At 42.0% G+C, this 22,763-nt stretch overlaps 1 protein-coding gene across 8 annotated transcripts in view; it reads left to right on the top strand.

The window, feature by feature from the left end:
- AK9 (adenylate kinase 9) overlaps positions 1-22,763 on the top strand; it is a 253,414-nt gene that overhangs the window by 58,373 nt on the left and 172,278 nt on the right. For 7 of the 8 annotated variants that reach the window (XM_030556086.1, XM_030556085.1, XM_030556087.1 and 4 more), the window contains 5 exons: positions 2,022-2,166; positions 6,336-6,467; positions 7,378-7,419; positions 19,710-19,784; positions 20,877-21,019. In XM_030556086.1, the coding sequence (XP_030411946.1) occupies positions 2,022-2,166; positions 6,336-6,467; positions 7,378-7,419; positions 19,710-19,784; positions 20,877-21,019 (537 nt within the window). Of the gene's footprint in view, positions 1-2,021; positions 2,167-5,282; positions 5,353-6,335; positions 6,468-7,377; positions 7,420-19,709; positions 19,785-20,876; positions 21,020-22,763 lie in introns of those variants that run through there. The other variant, XM_030556093.1, reaches the window with a different exon arrangement.

The raw sequence follows: 22,763 nt of genomic DNA, 5'->3' as shown, positions 1-22,763 counted from the left end.
GCACTCAGTTGGTATCTCCCATCTCGCTGCAATCTTCCCCGCACCCTCCTCAGTTCCTTCTCAACCGTCCTCGGCTGAAGACAGGACTCAGGGCAGTGCTGCCTTTCTTTGCTGGTCTCTGTAGGAAACAGTAACAAAGAACATAGAAATAATTATTAGTTGCATCCCAGTGGTTTCCCTTCCTTTAGTATAGTTAGTTACTTAGTTAAAAAAAAAATTCCCTCAGGCTTGTCTGCTGTTGAGACACTCTCCCTTGCCATTTCTAATTCATAATGCCAGGAGCTTCAGGATTCAAAAGGTGCGTTTCCTGTCAGGACTCCATGCCACGGTCAAATGGGCACTCACATTGTCTGAAGTGCCTCGAGGACACACACATCCCCATGAAGTGCCTCCATTGCACGAGTCTCAAGTCAAGAGCTCGTCGCGACAGGGACCTGTGGCTCAAAAGGCTGATGATGGAAAAATCCTTTACAGGCGCTTTCAGAGACTGGGAAAGTTAAACCCACTCCCACACGCTCCCCGGCCAGATCCAAACCAGTTGGGAGCATTGCTTCACCCTCTCTGGAGCAGAGGCAAGAAGCAGAACAGTCTCAGAGGAGAGACTTTAACAAGGGTAGGGAGTCTCCTGCGAGATCCCTATCCTCTGTGCTGACAGCACCAAAGGCAGGTGCCTCAGCTTTTTCTAATGCCTCAGCCACAGCTCTGACAGAGCGCAGAGGCAAGGACCCAACCTCCCATGCTGGGAAGGTCCTCGTGGCACCGGTCCCTTGGGCACTGCAAACAGCTGCGGTGCCGGCAGTGTGCCCCTCCTCAGCACCGAGAAGAACGTTGGCACCGAGCCTATCTTCCACCTGGGCACCAGCAGCAGGGCACCTCCAAGCAATCTGCAGCACTACTGTCACTTTCACTTTCTCCTGCTAATGCGCTGGAGCAGAGAGCAGGCTCAGCTAAGCCCACTGAGCAGGAGCAACAGTTTCTCACTCAATGTGACCTTTCAGTGCTACCTGAGCCTCATTCTCCACTCCTAGATGCACAGGGCTCACTTTTTGAACTGCCACTCTCTCCACCTGAACTGGCTTTCACTGACGGCGAACTTGATTTACAACAGCAACTGGAGTTCTCCCCTCGTGCTTCTCCTCCTCCACTCCTTGCCCTCCTCCCCTCTACTTTGGAGTACTAGTATGATTCTCCACGGTAGAGAAGGAACTGAGGAGGGTGCGGGGTGCATGCACTCAGGAAGATTCCAATGAGACAGGAGATAGTGACTGAGTGCATGCATCCCGACCAGGCACTGCTACCGAAAATCTCCAATCAACGGCGCCGGGACGCACCATCACCTAGAGTGGAGCATCCACAGGGACACACATCTCGAAGAAACTCAGTTACTGCAAGGTGAGTAACTGTCTTTCTTTTTTATCTTAAATATACAAGGCCAGAGTTTGAGAGGTGCTAAGTATCCACAGCTCCCATTGATTATAATGTTTAGAAGGTTCTCAGCAGGCACTCGGAACATTGCATGGTTTGGATCACACTTCTCTCCTCCTACATATCTTCTTGAGAGAGATGCTGAGACCATTTAATTAGCTTTATGTTCTTAGTGGGTCGTTAGTGCACACATTCAAAATGTATGGATTTGTGGAAAAAATCCAGTAATTTTGTGAAATCTAGTTACAGGAAAGTAACCTATTTTGGAGGTTACAATTATGATACTTATAATTTTTCCCTTACGGGGAAGATAGTTGTCAGTTATTTACATTAACTGTGTGGAGAGTCTGTGTCTTATGAATTTTTCTTCTCTTATGAAGATAGATAACTTTTAAATAACTCACTGCACAAACAAATGATGAGACAAATGCTGCTTTCACTGAAATCTGTGCAGTTTTTCCAGATACAATTACTATTGTAACTGACTGCAGAATTGGGTGATCTGTGCCTGAATCTATGCATATGTTTATCTATGTATCAAATTTTATTAGGATTATTTATTTAGATTTATTTTTGTTTTCAAATATTTTCTTTAGGTTCTTGATATGGACAAACTTATTCAACCATTCATGGAAGAAGCAAGGGAAAAAATCATTGAGCAAGCTCGTATTGATGCAATAGATGTTGCTATTACAAAAGTGAAAAATAAGCTGGAAATAGAAAAAATGTTAAAAGAGCAAGGTAAATAAGGTGTTTCCCAGCTTTTTGGGCTGTCTTGTTTGCTTTTAGAAGAGTTAAATAAAGCTGCTACTATTTGGGAATATTTTAAACCCTCTATCAGCACATTTAAATGTCATCATGGTTATAGAGTTGTAAAGTTGTTTTGGAAAGTAATTACACAAAGCATGGGATTGCTCTTTGGGTTTCACTGTTTTACCCAGGTGTGTCTACTCTATGGTTATGCTATGTTGTATTAAGCTGTGTTCTTTTCCACAGTTTTATTTTCAAGCCAGAATCTTTTCCAGAAAAACTGTAATTAGAAATTTAAGGAAGTCATATGTTAAATATTAATTAAATGTGTAGATACATAGGGATCAAATGAGGGAAATGGCAAAGTGGAACATTGAATATAAATATTCTAGAGTTGAGGGTGATAGTTATGCACTAAGGAGCTTCAAAATATGGTTCTGACTGAAGCTGGTCAAGAATTTTCCATCAGAATGATTTTCCAACACAAAATTCATTTTCTGCAAAATCAAAATTTTAGAGGTGAAAATTTCAGTGTTGCTAGAAATTTTTGATATTCCATTAAAAAATTGTTCCCAGTTCCACGTTTCCTCCACTCCTCAGAGCCTGCCTGCCATGCTGCTGGGATCGTGGGTTACAGGGCCCAGGGCACGAGGGCTGTCCACCTGGGGGGGCTGCCTTAGAGTTGTGGTTTCCAAACTCACCAGCTGTAGTCAATCCAGATACTGACCGACAACATAGCATCCATGTTCTATATCAATTGCCAGGGAGGAGCTCCTCCCCACTCACTATGCACCGAGGCCATGAAACTATGGAAATGGTGCATACTCCACAATGTAACCATTGCGGCATCCTACCTCCCCAGGTGCCAGAACATGATGGAGGACATGCTAAGCAGACATTTCTCCCAGGAGCACAAATGAGAAATAAACAGTCCTCCAGTCAGTATTCCAGAAATAGAGCTTTCCCTCTGTAGACCTGTTTGCATCATCAGTAAACCACAGGTGCCCACTCTTCTGCTCCAGGGCAGGACTGGGACTCCAGTCACTGGGGGATGCCTTCCTCATCCCATGGGATGAGTCATTCATGTATGCATTCCCACCGATACCACTAATCTCGAAAGTAATTCACAAGATACAGACTGACAGGGCCCATATCATACTGATTAATTCCAATGTGGTCCACACAAACATAGTAATCTTACCTGATGTGTATAGTGGTCTGTGCCCCACCAAACTCTTCCACTGTGGGTGGATCTCCTCTCACAGAACAAAGGCAGGACACTGCACTCAAATCTGGAGAAACTTCATCTCAAAGTGTGGCGCCTACTTGGTTCCAATACGACAAATTAGTCTGCTCAGAACAAGTGAAACGTGTTTATTAAATAGCCAGAGATCCACCACTCACAATACTTATCTCCAAAAATGGAATTGATTCTTGCAATGGTGCCAACAAAAACAGTTGACTGCAGTAACAGTGCTACTCCCGTTCATACTGGACTACATACTTGAACTGAAGGAATCAGACTTATCCATAAGCTCAATTAAAGTTCATCTAGCAGCTATTACAGCCTTTCACCCTAAGTTTGAGGGACCCTCCATATTTGCACACCCAGTTACTAAACACTTTCTCACTGGCATACAGAACATTTACCCGGAAGTCCAACAATTTACACCCACATGGGTTTTAAACCTTGTGCTTATATGCCTCATCGGAGTCCCTTTTGAAGCCTTGGTGAACTGCTCCCTCCTTCATCTATCTATGAAAGTTGCATTTTTGGTCACGATCACCTCAGCTATATGAGTGAGTGAGATTGGGGCACCAATGGCTGATCCCCACATGTCATATTCTTTAAGGACAAAGTCATGTTGAGACCACACCCAAAAATTTTACCTAAAATATCAACAACCTTTCGTATAAATCAACCTGTGCACCTCCTCACATTTTACCCCAAACCACATGGGAACTCACAAGAGGCCATTCTACATACACTAGACATAGGGATAGCTCAGTGGTTTGAGCATTGGCCTACTAAACCCAGGGTTGTTAGTTCAATCCTTGAGAGGGCCATTTAGGGAACTGGGGCAAAAATCTGTCTGGGGATTGCTCCTGCTTTGAGCAGGGGGTTGAACTAGTTGATCTCCGGAGGTCCCTTCCAGCCCTAATATTCTATGATTTCTATGGTATCAGGCAAGCCATAGCGTTCTACGTGAACAGAAACAAGCCGTTCTGGAAATCTTCAAGGCTGTTTATTTCCATAACAGAATGCTCCAAAGGATGTGTAATATCAACCCAGAGACTATCCAGATGGATCTCCACATGTATCCAACTTTACTATCGACTGCATAACACAAAACCCCCACAGGGGATCCAGATATCACTCCACACATTCCATAGCAATGTCTATAGCCTTCTTGAACAATGTACCTCTAATTAACATATGCAGGGTAGCTACCTAGGCTTCTGTGCATACCTTTGCACATCACTATGCCATCACTCAAAGTTCTCTGTCAGATGCTATAATAGGCCTTACTGTGCTCTCTGCAACAATACACGTGAATCTGAAGCCCCTTCCATCCACAGTGGGGCACTGCTCTACAATCACCTTAAGTGGAGCACTCACAGGGACATCATTCATGGAAGAAGAGAGGGTTATTCACCTTGTGCAGTAACTGAGGTTCTTTGGGATGTATGTTCCACTAGCCACCCTCCTCTTCTCCACTTCAGAGTTTGCTAAAAAAGCTCTGCAGTAGAGAGAGAACTGAAGGGGTTGGGTCATGCACGTGCTAGATGAGATGCCAATGGCACCATAAGATGACTACTATGCACACGTGCCCCGAATGAGCACTGCTACAGAAAACCTCCGATCTATGACACAGGGTCACTCTGACACCTGCAGTGGAGCAACCACAGGACATTCATCTTGAAGAACCTCAATTACGCACAAGGTGAGTAACCCTGTCTTCTTTTTAGGAGTACATTAAGTAACCAATGAAAACATCCATTCAAATTTGGATGAGCTTTACTGAAGGTTTTGAGATATCAACCCAATAATGAGAATGTCCTATATCCATTCATCATCTTTTGCCTCACTCTCCTCATCTTTTTAGTGATTTTGTGCACTGAATGAAGCTAGAGAATGTCATCGTGAAGTGTTTCTACAAACTTTCTACATGGAGCTCACATTGACTGACTAGAACAAGGACAGCTGAGTCACCTATTGCTTCTCATCACTACAAAAAAAATCAAGGGCCTTCTCCATGATTAGAACATGGATCATGATGATTCTGTTAACCACCGACCTGTACTAAACAGTATGAGCTTCTAACTAGGGTCACTGTTAATCACTGCCCTGTGCTTTAAATAAGACCCAGTGTTGAACTAATGTGATTTAATAAGTATTAAACAATTTGGTTTTCACACGGATATCAGTCCCCTCTTGTTTTATCTCCCTATGCCCATCGCAGCTGAGAACATAAGGCTCCCACTTCCAGTGTGATCCCAGACTTCCAATTCTGCAGCTCTTGACAGCTTTACTCTACTTTTTTGGCCATCATGCACATGGGGATCAGAAAAGCAAAGCTGTCATGGCACAGCACACAAAGAAATGTCCTCAGAACAGGGTACAAAGGGCTCCCTCTTCTTGTCAGATCTCAATCTCAAAATTTGAGGAGGGAAAACGATGTTTCTACACAAGAGGGTTGAGGGGATGGTGGAGGTGGCTGGTGGTATTTCTAACTTCTTGGAGGAGCCCAGTGGTTGCAGATGTTGTGATTTCCTCTCTTGCTGTTGTCTAAGCCCCTGCTGCTAGTATTCTTGACTTCATGGAGGCTACCAGCATGCTAAGTTGTGGGGAGGAAGCCAGCAGTTGCATCATATTTCACGGACATTCTGTGTTCCAAATAAATAAATAAATTCTACGTTTGACAATATTTAGAATCATTGCACTCTATCAAGATTATAGAGATGCTCACATCAAGTGTGCTATATAATGTTTTTAAATGCTTTTTCCTTTTTTATTTTGGTTTTTAAATTTTTCAGGTACAGTATTTTGCTTCTGTTTTTATTCAAGACAAATAGTTACTGAAATTAGGGTCAAAGAAGTAATTTCAAAGAAATGTTTTTTGTCTTATGCTATGACTTCTGTAAATGATATTTCACAGCTGCAATAGATGCCCAAGAAACTGGTAGTTACAAAGAAACAGATGAATATGAAGAAAGTGAGGCCACTAAGCCTGAGGAAGAAAGAAGCATAGAAGAGCAGAGTAGAGATACAAGATCTGACACCAGCAAAGGTAAAGAAATATTTATCTATTTTGTCCCACAACCATTATGTGCTATCCAAATGCCTTATATTCAAAAAAGAAAATATATTTCTTTCTCATCTCCATTGTCAGAATATTTTAAATCTCCTTCTTTGTTGTTCTGCAGAAAAGCTAAACTGAAAACATGAGTTTTGCAGTTTGTTCTGAAAGCAGTGAGGATAGGAATGCTACATTTCTCCATGTGCATAAAAATCCCGTTGACTTTGATAGGAGTTAGGCATGCATTTTGGTGAAAAGTCTGTTTCCATACACTTTTTTTTTCTGTAGCACAAGAGTTTTTTATATGTGGCTAAGGAAAAAGGTAATAAGGGCTATGGTGCATACAGTAGCAATACTTCAAATGTCTTTATTCTGTTGATACACATGCAACTTTTATGCTCCTAGAAGCCATGCATCTGATTCAACCTTCTTTACAATCTTCACATGTCCATGTCAGTCTAAGACTTCCTTCACATTCAACTCACAGCCTTCACAATCCAGCTTACTTTTCTTTCATACCTGACCAATCCCTCCACACCACATACTCATTCTCAACTCTTACACGCTGAGTACCCAACTCTGTCTTTTCCATATCTTCTCCACATACCACAAACCAAATTCACACAACTGCATAACCCTCCACAACCAATCCAGCTATAATACTTTGCCATTGACTTTATCTAAATTTTTATATGTTGTAATGGATATAGGATATGGGTAGGAAGGATTGGGTGGAGAATGATTTGGGTGTAGGCGATGTGAGCTGTGAAGGAATGGAAGTTGGAGCTGTGTAAATATGAGTTATGTAAAAACATTCTAAAGGTATAATTAACTAAATTATATATAAACAAATGAATTAGTGTTGCGCTGTTAATAGATATTAACATTTATGTTCACACAGAAAAGACTGACAATTCTTCAGAACAAGAAGCTGAATCATCAGGTAAAACTGATTAATTCACCCAAACACATAAGTGCTTGAAATATAATTCAGGTAATTATTGTACCATGCATGTAATTGATATAAACTTTGGGTCTAATTCTGTAGTCATTAGTCTCTGCCTGACACTACTTGCATGTGTTGTAAGACATGTAAGCAATTTTATATAAGATATGTGATTAAACGGTGGGAGCTTTATCTAATATAAGAACTCGGGGCCCATTTCAGCAACCCTCCATTATGTCGAGTAAGGATTGTGGAGCCAATCAGGCCCTCGGTGATACATAGGACGCCTCAAAATTTACAGATATATCATCGTATTAAAATGACTGAAGATGGAAATTAATGTATGTACTATAGATGGAATGCATAGAAACAGCTAGAATTTGTGTTCTTCTTGGAGTGATTGCACATGTCCATTGCACTGTACATGTGCGTGAGCCTTGTGCAGAGTTGTCAGAGATTTTTCCCTCAGCTTTACCCATTGGGCCTCTGTTGCCTCGTGCCACTGCACACAGGTGTAAAGGGCCACGCTGCCCCCAACCCCACCTCTGTTCCTTCCTACTGCTAGCAGTGGTGGTGGTGGTGGTGGTGGTTGTTGGAGATGTGATCTTTGTATCTACTTATCTTCCCATCCTTAGTGCATATAATACCTGTAGTGTTAGTTTTTAGTATATCTGTAGAATATCTGTAAATAGTTATAAGAATAAGTATAGATTAGTATTTTTTTAGTGTAGGGTTACCAGTGCCCAGTTGGGTACCCAGTTTGCTACCAAACTAATGCCCTGTTCTCCTGGCTTCAAGGTCTGTTGTTCATGTAACAGGTCTATGTTGTGATTGACGCACACCCCAGCTGACTTAAGTGTGTGGGAGAGGCTCAGGTAAGTGACAAATGTCACATTTGTAGTGGTTTCAAACACTTCTCGAAAATGGACAGGGCTGCCTGACTTGAGTACCAGCTTAGGGAGTCTATGCTTCATCCACTGTCGGAACTTTTCCACTCTGTATGGGTACCACAAACATCCAAGTCAGTCAGGAGTGCTAGACTTGATCTGATGGTGTCCACAGGTAGATCCACATCATTGGTGCCTAAGAAGATACTGTATAAGTTTCTTAAAGACTCAGTAGTGCGGCCTTTCAAGTCTAATACAAAGGCTCTGAGTTGACGCAAGGACTCAGAGGGGTGCTTAAAGAAGTCGCACCCCCAGGAGCACTCTGTAAGCCAGGAGGGATTGCTGATTCCAGAACCCAGAAAGGGTCCATTGAGACCAATCTCTGAATGACCTAGCATACCTTTCGGTACTGCAGACCCAGGACCCCTTTCCTGTGCTGTCAACACGTGAGGTTTTTGAGGTAGCCAGGGATATCCATAACCTCTCGGTTCCATCTTTTCCTGCAATTCAGGCATCTCACACAGTTGGATTGGAACTACACACTTCTACAGCCCCAAGTCCAGCCCCAGAGCACTGTTGAGTACTGACCACTTCTTCTCTCGTGGCACCTCGGAATAGGATTCCATCTAGAGGCAAGCCAACAATGATATTACCAGTATTCCCTTCTCCAGACTCAGAGCTTGGCTCTCAGCTACTGACAGGTCAGTTCCCCAATGGTGTGTGGAAGGGGGCTCCTCATCAGACTCTGAAGCTGAACCTTTGTTGCCTCAACCATTCCCAGTAGCTGTAGTGAGGTGCCTGCCTGCCCGTGGTACCAATCACAGCTCGGCACTCTAAGAGCCAGAGGCCCTTGGGGTCTTCCCTCCACATTAGAGAGCCTCTCTGCTCCCTTACCACCTTTCTACCTCAGCGAGGCACCAGGAGCATCTGCAGGAAGATGATTATCTTATCTCCTCTGGTACTAAGACCAGTACCATGCAGATGGAAACATGTGCTCAGTACTCTTCTGTAGAGGAATTGGAGGAGGGGCCTCCTCAACACACTTAGTCTATTCTTCTACATCACCTGAGGAGGCAGAGTGAATGAGTCTACCTTTTCTCCCTCCTGATGATTTCAGAGCTCATCCAGATTTGTTGAGGAGGTTGGCTGCAACTCTGGCTATCCAAACAGAAGAGATACAGCAAAGGTCACACAGGCATGGACATTTTTGCCTTTGAAGGACCCTCTAGGGGGGAATCTGGAATCTGTCAGGATTTTATAGCAGACCCCATCTTCCCTGCCTCCAACTGCTAAAAGGGTGGAGAAGAGCTATTCTGTTCCTTTACAAGGATCCATTTCTACAACCACCCTCCTCGGGCTTCCTGGCGATTGCTGCTGCAGTGAAAGAGAGGCAGGGATTCTAGGCTTCTTACTCCAAAGGGAAAGGAAGCAAATAAGAGACTTTTTTGGCAGGAAACTTTTTATTCTGCAGGGAGTTTACAGCTTAAGACTGTGAGCCAGCAAGCTCTTTTTGGGCACTACAATTTCAGCCTATGGGATAATATCCTGAAGCTCAAAGACAAGCGTCATGGTGAGACAAAGCAGGAGTTCTCTGTAATAGTGGAAGAGGACAAATTAGTTGCCTGGACAATGTTGCAGGCAAACCTGGATGAGGCAGATTGCAGCTCGAGCTATGGCTTCCTCCATCACTATGCACTGTTCATTTTGGCAGCAGTCATCAGCCTTCCCTAAGAGGTGCAACAAACAATTCAATACCTTTCTTTTGAAGGTCCCTTACTGTTTTCCAATAAAATAGAAGAGATGCTTCATAGTCTTAAGGATTCAAAGGCAACCCTTAAGTCTCTGGGGATCTATAGACTAGCAGCAAAACGAAAGCCCACAGCATTCCTAACAGCTTCAGATCTTCTGTAAGGTCTCAGGCTTTTTTCTGCAGTAAGCAGCAGCAAACATAAGCTAAGAAGCAGAGAGTCATATTCTCATATTCCATCTAAATTGCATCAGAACAATATAATATTGAGCTGTTAAGAAGGTGCTCTTGTCCTAATAGTACCACCATCACCCGATAAAGAAACAGATCATAAGATGGTGTGACAGGGCAAGGCCAGATGTCTATAGGAAAGTAGTGAGAAACGGGTGTGTTAGCCCCAGGCTAAACAAATCCCTGTCACCATTGTCATAAACAGATGGTTACGGGTTAATGTCCCTTTTACCTGTAAAGGGTAAACTAGCTCAGTAAACCTGGAACACCTGACCAGAAGACCAATCAGGAGACAAGATACTTTCATATCTAGGTGCAGGGAAGCCTTTGTTTGTGCTTTTTGGGTTGTTTTTTTTTTTGTTTGTTTTGTTCTCTCTGGAGTCTGGGCAGGACCAGACATGTATACAGACTCTCCAATCTTCTGAAAAAGTCTCTTCTGTTTAAATAGTAAGTAATAGGTAGAAAGTGGATTAGATTTTTGTTTTTCTTTATTTGCAAATGTGTATTTTGCTGGAAGGATTGTATCTCTGTTTGCTGCAACTTGTATTTGTGCTGTGGGGAGGCTGCTCTCTAGTGTCTATAAGCTGAAAGACCCTGTAACATTTTCCATCGTGATTTTACAGAGAAAAAAAAGTAAAAATTATTTCTTTAATTAAAAGCTTTTTCCTTTTTAAGAACCTGATTGTTTTTTTATTCTTGTGTGAGACCCCAGGGGGAAAGGGGTCTGGCCTCACCAGGGAATTGGTGGAAGAAAGGAGAGAAGTGGGGGAGGTAAAGCCTGATTTCTCTCTGTGTTAGGATCACTGTCTCTGTCTCAGGGAGAGTCTGGGAGGGGGAGAGAAGAGGGGGAAGGTAAATTTCCTCTCTGTTTTAAGATTCAAGGAGTTTGAATCACAGTGATCTCCCAGCGTAACCCAGGGAGGGGAGAATCTGGGAGGAAGAAAGGAGGGGAATGGTTTATTTCCCTTTGTTTTGAGATCCAAGGGATTTGGGTCTTGGGGTCCCCAAGGAAGGGTTTGGGGGCCAGAAAGTGTCCCAAAACACTATATTTTGGGGTGGTGGCAGCTCTATCATTTCTAAGCTAGTAATTAAGCTTAGAGGAGTTCATGCAGGTTACCCCATCTTTTGGCAGCTAAGGTTCAGAGTGGGGGAATCATACCTTGACAACCATGGTAACCAAATGGCAGTTGCTCCAGGTTAATCAAGACACCTGGGGCCAATTAAGATCCTTCCAGAAAGCAGTGGAGATAGCTAGGTTGATTGAGACAACTGAAGCCAATCAGGGGCTGCCTGAAACTAGTTAAAAACCTCCCAGTTAGTCAGGTGGGCATGCATGTCAGGAGCTGTGGGAGGAAGTTGTGCTGTTGGAGAGACTGAGCAGTACAGACCATATCAGGCACAAGGAAGGAGGCTCTGAGGTAACGGTGAAGTGGAGCTTGAGGAAGTGGGGGTTGCTGTGGGGAAGTAGCCCAGGGAATTGTATTTGTCCTGTTTCTAAAAGTTCAACTATCATAGCTGATACTATTAAGGTCTCTGGGCTGGAGCCCCGAGTAGAAGGCGGGTTCCCCTCTTTGTTCCCCTCTCCCCCTGATTAATCACTGAGACTGGGAGACAACAGAGACTGTGCAAGGGAGAATACTTTCTCCTCACCTCCCTTGCTGGCTTATGATGAAAATGGCTCAGTAGGCTGTGACCCTTGCCTCTAGAGAGAAAAGAGCTAGTGGAGGGTCACAGTGAGCCTCTGAGACTAGCGAAATCCTCCAGGAAACGTGAGACCTATGGAGACAAGGACAGAGCTTTGTCACAATAATTAAAGAAAACTTTGGTAGCATCCTGTCTGACAAGGAATCACTTATCAACAGTTGTGCTTGTGAAATCTATACTCAGGGCCACCCAGAGGATTCAGGGGGCCTGGGGCAAAGTGAGGGAGCTGCGGCACTTGTAATCACCTGGCGGTCTGGCTCTTCAGCAGCATTTTGGCAGCGGGGGGCCTTTCAGTCACTCTGCATTTTCAGCAGCACTGAAGGACCCCCCGCCGCCAAAATGCCATCAAAGACCCGGACTACCATCGGGTCAGGGCTTGCAGGGCATTTTGGTGGCGGGGGGCCCTTCAGTTGCTCCGCATCTTTGGCAGCACTGAAAGGCTCCCCACCACTGAAGACCCAGACCATTGCTGGGCCAGGGCTCACGGGGCCCCTGAGGGGCCTGGGGCCTGGGACAAATTGCCCCACTTGCCCCCACCTCTGGGCAGCCCTGTCTATACTACTTGATTGTTTTGCCTTTATAGTCCCTATTTCTCCATTGTTTATCTGTATGGTTTCTGTCTGAATCTTTGATTGTTTCTGTGTGTTGCATAACTAACTTTGCAAGATTTAAATCTGCTAAGGTGTTAGGATACAATTGGTTAAAGAATTGTTTCATAATGGGTTAGGATTGGTGAAAAATACTGTTTTGTAGTACTTTAGTTTAAAATGATAGACAAGGTATAGCTAAGTAGGACTCAAGTTTAACTATATAAATTAGGGTCCAAAAGGAAGTTTTTTGGAACCTAACTCCAGGACACAGCCCAAGACCAGAGCTGCCAGAACTCAACACCTTACCAGCTATGTTGTGCAGAAGCTGGAACCCTGGATAACTTGGTCTGGACTGGCCATCAGGAAATGTTCATCTGCCTTACTGGGAGTGATGAGCATTGTATATTTAGCATGTGTATTCTGTTCTGGTAACTGTTAATAAACAGAGATTAAGGATATTACTGTGTAAGGCTCTTTCACTGGTAAAAGGCTCAGCAAAACCACAGGGGAGTATGCCATGAGCCCTAGGGACTAGGTAAGGATGGTCTTGAGACCTAGGAACTAGGTAAAGGTAGATGCCTTTCACTCGGAGCCGTAAGATGGGGGTGCCTAAATTAACTGGGTTACACTTTGAGCTCACGGAAGGGTAAAGGTGGGGTGCCCTAAAGTGTGCAGGTAACATTCTTGCCACATTCTCAAGACCTGTCCAGAAAGAGAGCACAGAAGTTACAAGAGGCATCCTTCTCCTCCACCCTCCTTTGCAGCTGCTATTTCTTCTAGGCAAACTGGGTCACCTAAACAATTTTCATCTCTCAGTTGAGAGCATTATACTACTCCTCACAGTGCTATCTTTCCCCACCCCAGTTTTAACCAGCCATCTGTCCCATTTTCTAAGTGCTTGCAGCTGTATCACCATGGATCAGTGGGTCTTAAGCACAGTTGAACTGGGATACACTCTTCAATGTATTTCTGTTCCCCACTTCCACCCTCTTTCCCCATCCCTCTTCAGGGACCACTCTCTTGAGAGTGTGCTACTTCAGGAGATTCAATCTCTACTCCTCATGGGGGCCATACAGAAAGTTCCTATATTGTTCAGAGGAAAGGGATTTTATTCTCTTTACTTCCTATATCCAAAGGCAAAGTGGCTTCTCAGGCATATTTTAGATCTAAGGCTGTTAAACAAGTACCAAAAGAAAACAAAATTCTGAATGGGGTAGACAACAATACTACAGAAGCACCCCATATGACACAGACTGGAAACGGCTCATCCCGTTCGACAAAGCATATTTGGCTGCAACCTTACAATTAAGAATTGCCAACTATGTGGCCCTATTGGAAAAATCACATTAATTACGCAAGTCTCTCTGAATGTATTAACTTTATTCCAGAAGACAAAAAAGAGCAGTACAAAGCACTCATCACAGAGGGCCACCTCATCACCAGAATAGAGCTACAAGCTGCATCGAGATCCATAGCAACAGCGGTCATTATGAAGAGAGCCTCCTGGCTTCATCTATCAGATTTTCCAAAGCCAGTACAGTCCACCATAGAGTGCTTACAATTCAAAGTCTCCAAACTCTTTGCAGACAAAATGGATGAGACACTGCCCACTTTGAAAGACTCAGGGGCCACCTTGCAATCTTTGGACATCCACACACCTAAGAACAAGAGATGGCAGAGCAATTATCAGACTCCTCAAAGATTCTGACCCCCTCTGTACACACAACGCAATAGATACTACGACCAACAGGGGTGGAAATAAAACTTTGAGGAGACGGCAATCCACTCCTTTGACTGCTATCTCTCAGCCATCAACTTATAGACAACAGATTTGAAACCTTGGTCGAGGGTTCAAGAATCCCATCTCTCTGTGTTGACACAACTGGCCAACTGGCAAGGCTTTTGGAAATTGTCTACTTCCATTCTACTCAATCTGGCAGTACATTACCATGGACAGATTGGTAGAAATAATCAAATGGTTACTCCATCCTCCTTACCTCCAAACCCCCTACCTACTTCCCTTTGCCATCCCTCTATAGGGACCCCTCTCACGAACATCTGTGAGAAGAAGTAAACCATCTCATATCTCTGGGAACAGTAGAACCCATACCAATCAAGTACAGAGGGAAGGGGTTCTGTTCCCACTAGTTTCTCACACAGGAAAAAAACAGGAGGTTGGAGACCTATTCTCAATCTCTGGTGACTCAACAAGTTTGGAAAACAGTGATTCAGAGTGATCACACTAAGAACCATAATCCCAGCATTAGAGAGCAAGGACTGGTTCTAAACCCTCGACCTCCAGGATGCATACTTTCATATATCCATCCATTCCTTTCATCAGAAATTCCTACAGTTTACAATAGCACAGGACCATTTCCAGTACAATGTTCTACCCTTCGGCCTTTCCACTGCACCTTGGGTATTTTCAAAGGTACTAGCCATAGTAACTGCCTACCTATGCAGAGAGGGAATCATGACATTCTCATACTTAAACAACTGTCTGCTGAAAGCATCAACACTATACATAGCTACAGACACCACCCAATGTACGATAAATATGTTCCCTATCTTAGAACTTCACATAAACATATAAAATTCCATTCTAATACCTGTCCAATGCCCAGAATTCATTGGAGCAGACCTCACTCCCTTGAAGCAACTGCTTCCCTACCAACAAAATGCTTTCTGACTCTAACCGCCTTGATCTCAACAGTGCAGAACTGCCCGCAAGTGTCTGCAGAACTTGCCTACAAATCCTAGGCTACATGGATGCCACAACCTTCATTGTCCGATATGCAAGACTACACATTCGGTATCTATGAGCCCGGCTCCATACAAATTATGTCCCACATAGGCACAACCTAAACAAGCTCATCAGCATGCCCAATACAGTCCAGGATTCCCTTTTAAGGTTGACCAATCCAGACAATGTCAGCAGGGTGGGAGGGGTGCCATTCCTACAGAGTCCACCATCATTCACTATCACCATGGACGTTTCCCTCCTAGGCTGGAGGGCACATCTGAAAACACACTCTATACAGGGCCAATGGTCTACGGCAGAGTCCCATCTCATATCAACCAGCTGGAACTACAAGCTGTTCTCACTTCCTACCACTAATCAAAAACAAAATGGTACAGATTTTTACAGACAATGTAGCTTGTATGTTCTATATAAACAGTTAAGGGGAAGCACGATTGCACTCCCATGGCTACATGCTCGTTACTACACCTCTCTATGAAGGTTGCATTCCTAGTGGCCATTATCTGCCAGGAGAGTATGGTAACTAGCAGCTCTCATGACAGACCCACCTTATACTATCCCTTTCAAAACATTCAACTTGCCTTACTAAATGGAAGACATTCTGCATCTGGTCCATACAAAGAGGCATCCTCCCAGCTCAAGCTCCGATTTGCCATCTCTTGGACTATCTGTAGTTTTGAAAGAGCTAATCCTCGCTGTTATTTCCATCCGAGTCCATCTGGCAGCTGTTTGTTTTCCACCCTACTGCGGATAACTGATCAACTTTTTCAAATCCAATTCCCATCAGATTTCTGAAGGGTTTGCTCATATTATACCCTCAGGTTCATAGCCTGGTTCCACAGTGGGGTTTGAATTTAGTGCATGCTAAGTTGATGGGTCCCCCGTCTAAGCTGCTAATGAGTTATTCTCTGTTACACCTGTCTCTGAAGGTGGCTTTCGGTTGCTATATCCTCACCTAAGAGAGTAGAGGAGCTGCAGGCTTTAGTATCAGAGCCTTTTTATACAATTTTCTTTAGACCTCACCCTAAATTCTTGTCTAAAGTGGTTTCCAAATTTCACATGACTTGAGTGATTTTTTTTTTTACCAACTTTCTTTCCAAAGCCCCATTCAAGTAAAGAAGAAGGAAAAACTCCATATTCTAGATGTTAGAGTTTTGCTTTTTACCAGGATCGGACTAGACCATTCAGGTCTTCATCTCAACTCTTCATCGTGATTTCAGATAAAGGGCCACCCAGTCTCCACCCAGAGGATCTCTGCCTAGATTTTCATCTGAATTGGTTTATGCTACCAATTGGCTGATGTTGCACCTCCAAGTAAACTGATGGGTGACTTCACCAGGTCTCAGGTGACTTCTGCAGCCTTTCTCACTTATGTTCCCATTTCTGGATATCTGTAGGGTAGCAACCTGATCATCACTCCATACATTTGCTTCTCGCTATGCCATCTCTCATTAGTCTAAAGCCAATGCCAGATTTGAAGAAGGATTGTAGCACCACTCGTCCAAGTAGACTCCAAGCCCACTTTCAGTTCGAACTGCATAGAGTCACCTACAGTGGAATGGAAATGTGCAATCACTTGAAGAAAAAACTGTTCTCTACCTTTCCATAACTTGTTCTTCAAGATATGTTGCACGTGTCCATTTCATAACCTGTCCGCCTCCTTCCCCTCTCTATTGGAGTCTTTCCATTGGGAACTGATGGAGTCTGGGGGCAACATTGCCCTTTATATCTGCATGCAGTGGCGTCAGGGACCAGCGGGCCCTTGTGCTTCCCCAGTGGGTATTGCTGAAGGGAAATTCTATGATAACTGTGCTCAAGTTGCATGCACACCTACAGTGGAATAGACATGTGCAACACATCTTGAAGAACAAAGGTTATGGAAAGGTAGGTAACCATTTTTTTTTCCCCTAGGCATTTAGTATTCTATAGGGCCTTTGTCAGTTGCTCATAACTTACTCAAACTTTAATCTTTTGGTTTTATTATTTTTCATGTCTTGTTTATGATTGAGAATGAAATGTTCTGAAACTTTGAGCCAAAATGGTTCAGCAGCTTTTGAGACTGAAGAGACGGTGGGGGTAGGGGAGCGGGAATACACCTTTTGATGTTATTAAAAAAAAATTTAAATTTTTTTTCATTATTTTTAACTCTTCTCATTGAGGTGCTAGAACTTGAAATTTGTCAGGGACAGAGTCCCTAGATTGGACATGTGTTTTTGGTGGCCTAGTCAAAATCTACTATGTTTTTTTTAAATTCTCAAAACTTGACAAGTTATGAGTATTTAAAAAACATGATTGAAACATGCCTTCAGTGTTTTAATAACCAGAGTTTTTAAATAACTTCATTCTCTGGCCATGTTCTCTTGGTATGGCACATGAGCACAACAAAGCTGGGTGGAATTTTAGCCTGTGTTATAAGCTTTTGAAAAACACTATCCAATTCAAAGTACAAGTAAATACTTGAATAAGGAAAGTCTCCCTAACTCATTGTATACAAAAGAGCACAGGATGGACCATAAAAAGAATAGGAGTACTTGTGGCACCTTAGAGACCAACAAATTTATTGTAGCATAAGGTTTCACAGGCTACAGCTCACTTCATCGGATGCATGTAGTGAAAAATACAGAAGGAAGATAGATAGATACACACACACACACACACACACACACACACAGAGAGAGAAAAATAACTGTTTGTAGTGGTAATGAAAATGGCCCATTTCCAGCACTTGACAAGGAGATATAAGGAACTGGGGGAAGGGGAGGAGGGAAGATAAACATTGGGAAAATAGTTTTACTTTGTGTAATGGCCCATCCACTCCCAGTCTTTATTCCAACCTAATTTAATGGTGTCCAATGAGAGACTGCAAAATTGGAATTAATTTGCAAATTGGAGTCTGTTTTTGAAGGTTTTTTTGTTGTAATAGAGACTTTTAGGTCTGTAATCAAGTGGCCAGGGAGGTTGAAGTGTTCGCCAACTGGTTTTTGAATGTTATAATTCTTGACATCTGATTTGTGTCCATTTATTCTTTTACGTAGAGACTATCTGGTTTGGCCAATGTACATGGCAGAGGGACATTGCCGGCACATGATGGCATATGTCACATTGGTAGATGTGCAGGTGAACGAACCTCTGATAGTGTGGCTGATGTGTTTAGGTCCTATCCAAACCAACTCCCATTGCAGAATTAGAATGACTCTCATTGATTTCAGCAGTCTTTGAGTGGAGTGCCATGTGATTGAGTCAATGTTGTGTTAGAAACCTAACTTTTTGGATTTCCAGAATTGGATTTCCATTCCAATATTTCAGTGGAATTAGACCAATTTAGCCCATGATTTTTCCTCTATCACTGAAAGACATTACAATATGATGAAATATCCAGTTGAATATGCTGAGTGGGGGCTTGTGCTAGACTGTGGAAGAATGTTTAGTGGATGATCTCTCTGTGAACACTTTGTATAAGTATGTGGAATAACTTAAAATAATTTTTCAAATAAATAATCATGGCCCTTCAGATTCCACACCCACATAATTTGCCAGAGAATTCATCTCTAACTGCAGAGTTGTGCTTCGGAATCTGAGTTTCCTTTTAAAAAAATCATATTTCTAGACCTCACGGTTGGGAAGAAAAGCTTGAAAAATGTGAACCATATATAAACAGGTGCAGTGGAGTCTTCCTTAGTTTTTCAGCCAGCCTGAAACAATAGATTTGAGTGACGTGAACTGTCTCACACATTTTAATGTTAACTTTTAAACCTAAAGATGACTTATAACATATTAAAAACTGAAAATATTGGAACACTATAAAAAAGCAACTCTGAATTCAGTATCAAAATAAATAACATAAAAGCTACTGTACTGACTGGAGTATTCTTTTTTTAATATTTAATTCAATAAAACTCACAAATTAAAAAAGGTATCTGAAACTGTTACACAACTTTCAGCAGAACACTACAGTATCTAGAAACTTTGCAGCACAATTTAGGTCCATCTTACCTCAGAGTACATGGCATTGCATACAAAATATTAAGCAGTATTGTTTCCATGTTAGCAATGTCGTGGAAATGCAATTTTACCATTACCCATAACTTGAATCTCACAAACACCTTAGTAAATTGTGCAAGAGTTACCAATTACAAAATTAATCCATAAACTGGATTATATTAATATAATTTGAACTAAAATAATCAAGTTTAACATAATTCTTATAGTAGCATTATGATTGTAATATGCTGCTGATTGTGTGACATGGACATTTCTACAAAGGAAATGCAAATTTACCTAAATGTATTATTTCTACTTTTTGACAAAAATGTGCTTTCCTTTAATCATTATATTCTTTTAATGTTTATAATATTTGATAACTATAGTGGATACTAAAGACACCACTGAGGCTACTTCCACGTCCAGAACCGATGGAGAAGGAACCACAGAAGAACTAAATGGTATTAATATTTTTAATTGTTATAATTATCTGTTTTCCAGTCTTCTCTGGACCAAAGAGATGATAATTTAATGCAGATATCTTGATGATGTTTAGATCTCTGGAAGACAAAAATTGAACACTGACAAATAATGAAAAATCTTGATTGCCAAATGGTACTGATCACACAATACATCATGCATTTTATAAAGTAACTCCACAGTATATTTTCGTTACTATTTTATGAACAAGGCATATGGAAAAATTAATTACCTTGAAATCCTCATTTATTGAAATGGTTTAAATATTTTAGGATCTTTATTCCTGTTGTACAATAAATGAATGATTGACTAGCACTGTGCATTCAATGTGAGTAATTGACTTACACATCTTTGGGAATATAGACTTCATAGTTTATAGCAAGGGTGGTCAATATATGGACCATGGGTCACATCTGGATCATCAGCCACTTTTGAACAGACCCTGAAACTTATTCTTATTCTTCTTATTTTTTTTATTATTTTTCTCTGGAGTCTGGACCTTGACTATATCTTGACCAAGACATTCTGACCTCAACAAAAAATAATTTACTACCCCCGATGAGGTGCCACCTTGCATTATGATTTTTGTTGTTTCCAACATACTGTACTGTGTCAGAGCAGTTAACACTTTGATTAGAAACCCACAAGAGAAGCTCTGAGGGTGCTAAAGGAAGTCGTAGTGGTGATTCTGCTGGTATCACTTTTCTCACTGAGTCAATATTGAACTAATGCCACCTTCTGGTGTTAGGGGTCATTGTACTGTGTAAGAGGTTCTCTTTTGAATGAGACATAAAATCAGTCTTCAGTTGTCATTATTAAATACATTTGGAGGGAGTATTCTTCAATTCATGTTGTTGTATAACTTCTTCAAAACTGTTGTGTAGTGTTGCTGCATTCCTCTTCAGAATTGGCTGTATTTTTGAGGTCATTTAAATGAATCCTGTTTATAGGATGTATACACTAATTTGTAAAATCCATAAAATGCTTCATAAGCCTTTTAGATGAGAAACACTGTGTAAAATGTAATATATTAGTGATCTTTAATATTAATTAATTTCTTGCAAACACAATAGAAGATACATCAGAGTCAGAGGTAACTGCTGATCACCCAGAAGTTCAAGTTTTGGTAGAAGAAGCTGTAAAAATTGCAGCACAATCTCCAGTAATGCTACTGGCTGAAGTATATGCTGAAGCATTAGAGGAAGCCATTACAGAGGTAAAAATACAGTACTAAAACATTCAAATATTATTTCTAAAAGTTCCTTGTAATATTTTATGTATTCCCTTGCAACATTTACTTTTCAGATTTTGTTCATTTGAAATGTAAATCTAGTATACTTCACATTATATAGTCTGTTTGATCCCACATATACTGTGGACTAGCTTACTTTAGAATGTCATATTTGTAGCCTTTTAATTAGGAGTGTCAAACTTTATTTATTTTATATTCATTTTTGTTTTAGTTTCTCTTTAAACCTTCTGATGCTATTGGAATCTCAGAGCAGCAGTATAGAAAGGCTTAAATCTCTCCCACGTGACCCTTAAGCAATGTACAGTACAATATACCATTGTACTCAGCAACTGTATTGATGGTTATAGCTATAATAGTGAATTAAGAGGGCTATTTCTTACTACACTGCTAAGGCTGTAACACAGAAATCTAGGACAGGTTCTTAAATCTATTATTAGAAGGCCTTGTTCTTCGGTTCTTAGGCAAAACTCCCCAATGATTGCCCGAGCAAGGATTTTAGGGTCAGGCTGTGAGGGTTCACCACTGTTTTCTTCTAAAACAGAAGACTTCCAGGCCAAACTCTAAAAAGACTAGGATTACTGTTAAATCAATGAGACTGAATACGGTGTAAGGCCCCAGTGCAGAAAAGCTTCCTGCTTCAGTTATGCCCTTAAACATGTGCTTATTTTTAAACACCTATTTAAATCCCATGACTTCAATGAGACTTAAGTATATGCTTAAGTGCTTTCTTGAATTGGGGCTTGAGTTAAGAATCCTCAAGAATAGCAAAAATACATGATTTTAAGGCCAGAAGGGACCACTGGATCATGTAGTCTAACCTCCCCAATAATATTTAACCCAGTTAACCCTTTATTGAGCCCAATATGTTTTGGTTGACTAAGCCAGGGATTGGCAGCCTTTGGCACGTGGCCTGCCAGGGTCAGCACTCTGGCGGGCTGAGCAAGTTTGTTTACCTGCCGCGTCTGCAGATTCTGCTGATCATGGCTCCCACTGGCCGCGGGGGCTGCGGGAAGTGGCACAGGCTGAGGGATGTGCTGGCTGCCGCTTCCCGCAGCCCCCATTGGCCTGGAGTGGCGAACTCCGGCCAGTGGGAGCTGTGATTGGCCGAACCTGCAGACGCGGCAGGTAAACAAACCTGCCTGGCCCGCCAGGGTGCTTACCCTGGCAGGCTGCGTGCCAAAGGTTGCCGATCCCTGGATAAACTATATCTTCTAGAAAAGCATCCAGGCTTCTTTTGACAACATCAAAAGAAGGAGAATCCACCACTTCATCTAGTAGTGTATTCCAGTGGCTAATCATTGTCATTGTTAAAAGTATTTGTTCCTTACTTCTAATTTGAATTTGTCTGGCTTCAGCTTCCAGCCACCAGATCTTGTTAGGCCTTTCTCAGCTAGCTTGAGGAGTGCTTTAGAAACTGGTATTTTCTCCCTATGAAGGTACTTACACATCGTAACCAGGCAAGCTCTTGATGTTCTTTTTAAGTCTCTCATTGTAAAGCACTTTTTCCAATCTCAAATAATTTTTGTGGCTCTTTTCTGAACCCTCTTCAATTGTTGAATACACTATTTAATATGTGAACACTAGGACAGGATGTAGTATACTAGTATAGGTCTCTCCAATACCATATACAAAAGTAAAATCCCCTCCTTTCTCCTACTCCCTATTTATACATCTCAGATCACATTATCCCTTTTTTGCCACTGCCTTG

The sequence above is a fragment of the Gopherus evgoodei genome, chromosome 3 (assembly GCF_007399415.2).
Source record: "Gopherus evgoodei ecotype Sinaloan lineage chromosome 3, rGopEvg1_v1.p, whole genome shotgun sequence".
In the NCBI taxonomy this organism is placed as follows: Eukaryota; Metazoa; Chordata; order Testudines; family Testudinidae; genus Gopherus; species Gopherus evgoodei.
The sequence above is the reverse complement of the archived record's forward strand: the minus strand, read 5'-3'. Positions and strand labels throughout refer to the sequence as shown.